The sequence below is a fragment of the Salvelinus alpinus genome, chromosome 13 (genome assembly GCF_045679555.1).
Source record: "Salvelinus alpinus chromosome 13, SLU_Salpinus.1, whole genome shotgun sequence".
NCBI classification, from domain to species: Eukaryota; Metazoa; Chordata; class Actinopteri; order Salmoniformes; family Salmonidae; genus Salvelinus; species Salvelinus alpinus.
The window spans coordinates 13,285,557-13,294,908 of NC_092098.1; the positions used below are offsets into that span (position 1 = coordinate 13,285,557).

Sequence of the window (9,352 nt, forward strand, 5' to 3'; positions counted from 1 at the left end):
AATATCTCGAAGTGCTGTACAGAAACCCAGCCTAAAACCCCAAACAGCAAGCAATGCAGGTGTAGAAGCACGGTGGCTAGGAAAAACTCCCTAGAAAGGCCAAAACCTAGGAAGAAACCTAGAGAGGAACCAGGCTATGAGGGGTGGCCAGTCCTCTTCTGGCTGTGCCGGGTGGAGATTATAACAGAACATGGCCAAGATGTTCAAAATGTTCATAAATGACAAGCATGGTCAAATAATAATCAGGAATAAATGTCAGTTGGCTTTTCATAGCCGATAATTAAGAGTTGAAAACAGCAGGTCTGGGACAGGTAGGGGTTCCATAACCGCAGGCAGAACAGTTGAAACTGGGACAGCAGCAAGGCCAGGTGGACTGGGGACAGCAAGGAGTCATCATGCCCGGTAGTCCAGACGTATGGTCCTAGGGCTCAGGTCCTCCGAGAGAGAGAAAGAAAGAGAGAAGGAGAGAATTAGAGAGAGCCAAGATGTTCAAAATGTTCATAAATGACAAGCATTGTCAAATAATAATCAGGAATAAATGTCAGTTGGCTTTTCATAGCCGATCATTAAGAGTTGAAAACAGCAGGTCTGGGACAGGTAGGGGTTCCATAACTGCAGGCAGAACAGTTGAAACTGGAACAGCAGCAAGGCCAGGTGGACTGGGGACAGCAAGGAGTCATCATGCCCAGTAGTCCTGACGTATGGTCCTAGGGCTCAGGTCCTCCGAGAGAGAGAAAGAAAGAGAGAAGGAGAGAATTAGAGAGAGCATACTTAAATTCACACAGGACACTGGATAAGACAGGAGAAGTACTCCAGATATAACCAACTGGCCCTAGCCCCCCGACACAAACTACTGCAGCATAAATACTGGAGGCTGAGACAGGAGGGGTCAGGAGATACTGTGGCCCCATCCGATGATACCCCCGGACAGGGCCAAACAGGAAGGATATAACCCCACCCACTTTGCCAAAGCACAGCCCCCGCACCACTAGAGGGATACCTTCAACCACCAACTTACAATCCTGAGACAAGGCCGAGTATAGCCCACAAAGATCTCCACCACAGCACAAACCAAGGGGGAATACGTTTTTGTTAAAGGGGCACCTGCCCCTTTGCCCTCCCACTCGCCAAGTGCCCTTTCGGGTGGTAGTATATATACAGTGCATTCAGAAACTATTCACACCCCTTAACTTTTTCCACATTTTGTTGTGTTACAGCCTGAATTTAAAATTTATTAAATTGAGATTTTTGTTGGTTCACTGGCCTACACACAATACCCCATAATGTCAAAGTGCAATGATGTTTTAGGGAATTTTTACAAATTAATACAAAATGAAAAGCTGAAATGTATTGAATCAATAAGTATTCAACCCCTTTGTTATGGCAAGCCTAAATAAGTTCAGGAGTAAAAATGTGCTTAACAAGTCACATAATAAGTTGCATGGACTCGCTCTGTGTGCAATAATAGAGTTTTAAATGATTTTGAATGACTGCCTTATCTCTGTACCCCACACATACAATTATCTGTAAGGTCCTTCAGTCGAGCAGTGAATTTCAAGCACAGATTCAACTATAAAGACCAAGAAGGTTTTCAAATGCTGAAAGCAAAGCATTGTTTGGGGCAAATCCAATACAACACATAATTGAGTATCACTTTCCATATTTTCAAGCATAGTGGTGGCTGCATCATGTTATGGCAGGGATGCAACTTTCACTGGGGATGGGGGGAGGTGTCATTTTTGTCCCCCCCCAGTTTTATCATTGGAATGTGATATGAATTGAGGCAACGGTGTGCTTTAGGACCATGCGGACTCCTCCGAGCGTTGGGTAGGTGGTTTGGAGTGTTTATCCGACTGGATAAAAAAACAAACATCTAAAACCAAAGTTGCAGCGCTGTGTTATGGGTATGCTTGTAATTGTTAAGGACTGGGGAGTTTTTCAGGATAAAAAATAAACGTAATGGAGTTAAGCACAGGCAAAATCCTACAGGAAAACCTTGTTCAGTCTGCTTTCCACCAGACACTGGGAGATGAGTTGACCTTTCAGCAGGACAATAACCTAAAACACAAGGCCAACTCTACATTGGAGTTGCTTACCAAGAAGACAGTGAATGTTCCTGAGTGGCCGAGGTAGTTTTGACTTAAATCTACTTGAAAATCTATGGCAAGACCTGAGAATGGTTGTCTAGCGATGATAAACAACCATTTGACAGAGCTTGAAGAATTTTGAGGGGTGTGAGAGGTGTGAATACTTATGTAAAGATATTTAATTTTCAATAAATTTGCAGAAATGTCTAAAAACATGTTTTCACTTTGTCATTATGCGGTATTGTGTCTTGATGGGTGAGAAAAATAATACATTTAATAAATGTTGAAATCAGGCTGTAACAACATATTAGTAAATACAAGTTTAAATTGAGGATAGTCTGATGGGTGAAAAAGTCAAGGGGTATGAATACTTTCTGAAGGCACTGTATGTTTTTTGTATACAGTTTTTGTCATCGTTCTGATCACAATGCCCCGCCACCCTCCACTAGGGTTGCACATTTTGGGGAATATTCAGAGGTGGAAACTTTCCATGGGAATTAACGGGAAAATATGGGAATTAATGGGAATATATGGGAATTAATGGAAATATATGCAAATTAATATTAATACCATTTAAATGTAGATGTTTTTTGCATTGGATATAATTACCATATCATATGGAGACAGAACCATAAACCTTTTACCTTATCATAAGTAGACATAATTGCAAATAATTAAATCCTTCCAATAGATATATAAATATATATATTTGTTACGAATTGAACTTTAATTAAATGAGTTGACTCTTCACATGGGATGATTTCACTGAACAACAAAATAAAGGGAATATTGAATGATTCCCAATGATCCATCGCATCTCCCAAAAACATTTTCAACATAAAATGATAGTCTAGAAACTAAAGCTTTGGTTGTCTTCCTCTCAGGCTTCCATGTCTTCTCCCTGCACCTCCTCAATGTCCACCTTTTGAACATCAGACTCTGAAGCCTCATCTTCACTGTCACTTTCCAACCTTGTTGAGGATGGCTCGTTGTCAGGCTCAAAAAGCCTCAAATTTGCCCGGATGGCCACCAAATTTCCACCCTTGTATTAGTCAGCCTGTTGCGTGCTTTTGGTGTGTGCGTTCCCAAACAAGGACCAGATGCGCTCTGAGGCAGCTGATGATGGTGGGATTTGAAGGATGAGGGAGGCAACAGGGGAAAGAGCCTCAGTCCTATGTTGGCACGACTGCCTTATTGCATCTCCATCCCAAAGCCCTTGCTTGGAAGTGTACTTCGCCAGACTGCCAAGAACCTTGCCCTCATCCAGGCCAAGGTGGGGAGACAGGGTAGTGATGACACCATAGACCTCGTTGATCTCTGCACCAGACAGGATGCTCTTGCCAGCATACTTGGGGTCCAACATGTACGTTGGGCTTCAGGCAGAAATCTTCACACTTTTTGAAGTATTTCAGAACTGTAGTTTCCTCTGCTTGGAGCAACAGTGAAGTGGGCAGGGCAGTACGGATTTCTTCTCTTACATCTGAAAGCAGAGTCTGAACATCAGACAGGATGGAATTGTCTCCCTCAATCCGTGCAATGGCTACTGCTACAGGTTTCAGGAGTTTCAAGCTGCTTACCACTCTCTCCCAAAATACATCATCCAGGAGGATCCTCTTGATGGGGCTGTCCATATCGACAGACTGTGATATGGCCATTTCTTGGAGAGACTCCTTCCTCTCCATGTCAAACATGATGACAACACCACCCCAACGGGTGTTGCTGGGCAGCTTCAATGTGGTGCTCTTATTCTTCTCACTTTGCTTGGTGAGGTAGATTGCTGCTATAACTTGATGACCCTTCACATACCTAACCATTTCCTTGGCTCTTTTGTAGACTGTATCCATTGTTTTCCGTGCCATGATGTCCTTGAGGAGCAGATTCAATGCATGAGCAGCACAGCCAATGGGTGTGATGTGATGGTAGGACTCCTCCACTTTAGACCAAGCAGCCTTCATGTTCGCAGCATTGTCTGTCACCAGTGCAAATACCTTATGTGGTCGAAGGTCATTGATGACTGCCTTCAGCGCATCTACAATGTAGAGACCGGTTTGACTGTCATCTCTTGTGTCTGTGCTCTTGTAGAATACTGGTTTGAGGGGTGGAGATGATGTAGTTAATTTTTCCTTGCCCACGAACATTCGACCACCCATCAGAGATGATTACAATACAGTCTGCTTTCTCTATGATTTTCTTGACCTTCACTTGAACTCTGTTGAACTCTGCATCCAGCAAATTAGTAGATAAAGCATGTCTGGTTGGAGAGGTGTATGCTGGGTGAAGAACATTCAGAAATATCTTCCAATACACATTGCCTGTGAGCATCAGAGGTGAACCAGTTGCATACACAGCTCGAGCAAGACATTCATCAGCATTTCTCTGACTACGTTCATCCATTGAGTCAAAAAACTTCTAATTCCAGGACGACCGTGAGCTGTTGCTATCGATAAGGTGTCTGATTCATAATTTTCACCTCGAATAGAAGTAGAGGGACTTTTGTCAGAGGTTGCTTGTTGTGAGCGCTGAGGGAACTTAATGCACTTGGCCAGATGATTCTGCATCTTTGTTCCATTCTTCACATATGATTTGGCACAGTATTTGCAAATGTACACAGCTTTCCTTCTACATTAGCTGCAGTGAAATGTCTCCACACATCAGATAGTGCCCGTGGCATTTTCCTGTAAAGGTTAGGAAAAAATGAGTAAAAAAACCGAATACAATCTATGTACAGATAAATAGTTAAGCAGTTAGAATAAACAACTCCTTTGTAAGATATATATTTTTTTAAATGAAACATGTATGGAAACAGGTGAATTAACACTTCTCACTTAGCAGGCTCAAGCAAGCTAAATCCCACATGGTAGCATAAACTAACTAGCAGAAATTGTTAACAAGTTATAAATTATTTAAACACACTTTGCTGTAGGCTACTATTTACTAGTTAACAAAAAAATAAGGTATGTCATATAAAATATATTCACCCCACCCAGTATTGTAATCAAAACTTACCAGAAAGCATGTAGTCCTTGGCTCAGACAGTGTAGTAGTGTGGGCTCAACAGCATCTCATTAGTGTGCAAGATCTTGAGAATCAGCTGCCCATGTGATGGAAGAATGTACTGTGCATGCAGAGGGTTGCAATTCCATTGAATTGAGGATAGTTTAACCAAAATATGCCACAGACCTAGAATTGCCTTATGTGTATCCCACAAAAAAGGTTCACTGTTATAAGCTAACTTTTTTGATGAATTTAAGCAAAATTCCCAAAATTCCCAGGCTTAACTTACCATGACATTTTTTTGGAAAATATACGGAAATTTACCGGAAAGTTTCCGACCCATTGCAACTAGCCGGCTACCTAGTTTAAATATCAGCAGTACTGCCACATCAGCATAATATTTTATTAACACTTGATAACACTAGATTAATACCATCATCAATACCTGGTCTGGTTGGCTAATACACACAGCAGAGAGAGGCAGAAAGACAGAGGAGCGTCTTCATCAAGGACCCTCTAACTCAACTCCATGCCTTCTTCAGTCCATCCCTTCTTCAGTCCGCGAGTTGCACCATGTGTCAGGGCAGCAGCAACACAGGTAGTCTACTGGCGCTGACCACCATAATACTAAAATATCAATACAAGCCACTTGCCAGCCAGCCATATATCATGAGTTAGAAGACTATGAATATTACATTATAAAGTTATTATTTAAGAATTTAAGAACATGGAGGATAAATTACAATCAGTACAAAAAAATTAAAAATCAAGCTAGCTAACTAGCAGATTAACATCAATTATCAACAATGACAAGCTGAAAGCCCACCCTCTTTCCCCTGTCAATCATGTCTTTAGGAGGCTTACAATTTGTAATGAGTGTGTTCTGGTACAAATAAATGGCCCTTTTCTTAAAAATAAAAATACATCGCTACAGAGGCAGTTGATATTTTAGGAATATCAAGATATGAATTATGAAAGTATTTTTATTTTGAGCACCTGCCCCCTGAAAGGTCTGTGCACTGCCTTGATTAAAACGGATAAGAATCGGTTAGAAATGTCAGACAAAGGATCATTTACATTCTATTATACAAATGACAAAAAATATGTTTGTCAGCTATGGACATTGTTACTTCAGGTATTGTACTGCAAGGTCAACTCATCCAAATGCAAATAGCCTAAATATGCACCAAACAGTATTTATCCAAGATAAAGACTGGAAATGGCTTTGTTCTCTTTAATGAAAGGCTGCTGATCATCCACCAGAGACAGTGATATCATCAAAGTGAGCGTCTGGCTTTGAACAACAGGTATATATCCCTCTTTCCTCTGCTCCTCCGCTCCTCTGTGATCAATCTATGCTGTCAGTCGAAGCCCAGCCTGTTTTTGTGCAGTAGGTGATAAAACTAAATAATTCAACCCGTCATTTATTTGATAAATTACTGAATAACTGAGTGAATCCTGACAGTGATTGGATTAGACTACTTAAGTTTGATAATATACTGCCTCTACTATACATACTACTCACATGCTACTCACATGCTTAAAGCAAGAAAATAATAATGAAAGGATCAGTGTTATCTGAGGAGATAATCCCTTATGAACATCAAATGAAATTAACTTTGGTGAACTTAATTAATCAGTATCTTTAGTGAACTTATGCAACTGTAAAAGGCAAATATCCACATAAATAAACTTCAAGGCTCTCGATTGTGTGGAAATATACATTTATTGATCTCATGGCAGAAAAATATATTTTAAAAAGTGTACAAGACTGACACAACATGGCCATTACAGCTTTTGTTAGTACTTCATCGAATTAATACGTTTTCAGACAACAGAGGTTTTGTGACAATAAAACTTTTTGGGAGACATATCCATGGTATACCACGGCTTTCAGCCAATCAGCATCCAGGGCTCGAACCACCCGGTTTAAAATGCCCTTTTAACAATGACAACCTAAGGTCACCATAAGTGTGAGTAATATACTCAAATAACGCAGACTGTACAAATACTCATACAAACACCATTCTTACTGGACCAACAATTATATCTACAAAGTCCAGTAAGAACTTGATAAAAATAGTTCATATATATATTCATCTTTCATAATGGACATTCAATAATACCCTTCTATACTTTATTTTATAGAGTCAATAGTATCAACAGTATTAACATGTATTGTACATTATTATACATAATTTCTCAGTTACTAATCTAAATAGATTTCTAACCCCATTGTGCAAAATGTTAAAAACTCCCTGCCTTAGATAGCTCTATATCTCTGTAATAGATTGATTAATAATGATGTGTCTACTGGTAACAGCATACATGGTCTTGAACTGCCCCTGCAGGGCACAGAGGATGGTCCTCCTATAGGTACAGGACAGGAAGTAGTAGATTATGGGGTCCAGACAGCTGTTGAGGGAAGACAGGAGCAGAGTGAGTTCATTGAGGATGTGAAGAATCTGCTTACTGTCCAGGGCCTGAATCAGATCCATTTGGGCCAGCACGTAGGGCACTCGCACCAGGTGGTATGGCAGGAAGCACAGTGTGAAGATCACCGGCACCACAAAAGTCTTCCGGACCACCCTGCTCTTCCTCCGCTGGGCCTTGGGGTCCCGGTTCCCTAAGGACATGGTCCTCACCTTGGTGGTTATGCTGGCGTAGAAGCAGAGGACGAGGATGAAGGTGGCACAGAAGAAGGCCACCATGGTGAGGTTGGCCAGGCCCCCCAGGAGACCTTTATGGTGGAAGTGGAAGCATATCATGTCACAGGGTTGCTGCCTGTCATTTCCGAGGAAGAACAGAGACATGCCCAGGACCAGGCTTGCCCACACCGAGAAGGACGCCCGGTGGCTCCACCGCACCCTGTGGATTCTCAGGACCCACACAGGCTTGATGATCTTCAGGTAGCGATCCAGACTGATCAGGCTGAGGAACAGGATGCTGGCATACATGTTGACGTAGAAGAAGATGCCCAGAACCTTGCAGATGTAGAAGGGGCCCTGGCTGTTGTGGTAATAGACCCGCATAGGCAGACACAGCACCAACAGGAAGTCAGCTATGGCCAGGTGTCTCATGTACACAGCCATGGACGAGTCGGAGTGCTTCCTCAGGAAGAACACAAATATGGTCATGGTGTTGCTGACCAGGCCGAAGAAGCAGATTATTGAGTAGAGAATGGGTAAGGCAGGAGACAGGATGCCGTCATGGATCTCACAGTTGCCGTTTACATCAACCCCACTGGTGTTTACTCCTAGTTCCATCATCGTCCCACTAACGGTGGTATTCAATCTAGTCCCAAAGGCCGAGACACAAGCTGAATCACAAGGACGACACATGCTGATCAATCAACTAAAGAAAGGCAAAAGTTTAATTAAAACCCATATATTTCAAAGACAGTGTTTTATAAACACCATGCATACAATTTTTTTCTTTCAATGCAAGAAAAAGTATAATCAAATCAAATAAACAAAATGTATGAAAGTTGCGATATTTGTTATATTATGCTGTGTTGATTGAAGTCTGAAATAAACTATCATCAAGCCATGTTATTACAACCAGAAAACAAGAACTTACATGGGTAGCTGCTCCTGCCCTCTGCTCCACTCTCAGTCTCAGACTGAAATGAATGAGTTCCTGTGCATGAGCAGTGCTTTTGACAGAACCAAGTCCCATCAAGGAAATACTGAGATGTGACGTGAGTCAACCATCAAATCATCCCTGTTAAGACAGCTTATGTTGCTTCCTCAATCGCAAAGCTTTCAGCGAAGGGAAAATGAGACAGACAGTTCTGAGGGCCCTGTCATGACGTTGATCTCTAGATAGATGAGGATGAGTAATATTTGAAGAAAAACCAACATTGTCTTGACTTCATTGTTTTGGGGACTATATGAGGTTATGATATACTGCTCCTGGGTCTATGGAGTACAAACAAGTGTTGTGAAGACAATAAATATTGTAATCAGATTACAGATACTTTTGGAAAAACAGATGATAACTTCTTGCATTACTTTTAATTTGCCCACGCCATTAGGGTACTGGGAAAAGATTCAAAGTTCAGACTTGAATTTTATATGGAAAGGGAAACGTCACAGAATTAAAATTACCACACTCCAGCAACCCAAAGGTCTTGGGGGTCTAGGTTTACTCAACTTCAGGTTATATGCTTTGTCTCTAGTGCTCCGCCCATTTAAGAAATGGTTTTATCAAGATAAATGTCTTCCTTTGTTGGATCTAGAAGAAAATATAGTGGCACCATTTACATTGCA

At 41.4% G+C, this 9,352-nt stretch overlaps 1 protein-coding gene across 1 annotated transcript; it reads right to left on the reverse strand.

Moving 5' to 3' along the window:
• Nucleotides 1-6,788: 6,788 nt before the first annotated feature.
• LOC139537137 (P2Y purinoceptor 14-like) lies at nt 6,789-9,054 on the reverse strand. The gene is made up of 2 exons (XM_071338086.1): nt 8,661-9,054; nt 6,789-8,435 (listed from the first exon to the last, which is right to left on the reverse strand). Exon 2 carries the CDS (start codon nt 8,420-8,422, stop codon nt 7,355-7,357), a length of 1,068 nt encoding a protein of 355 aa, XP_071194187.1. The 5' UTR covers nt 8,423-8,435; nt 8,661-9,054; the 3' UTR covers nt 6,789-7,354.
• Between the last annotated feature and the right edge of the window lie 298 nt (nt 9,055-9,352).

Excerpts from the sequence above, each read along its gene's own strand:
- LOC139537137 (XM_071338086.1), bottom strand. The coding sequence starts at position 8,422 with ATGTGTCGTCCTTGTGATTCAGCTTGTGTCTCGGCCTTTGGGACTAGA.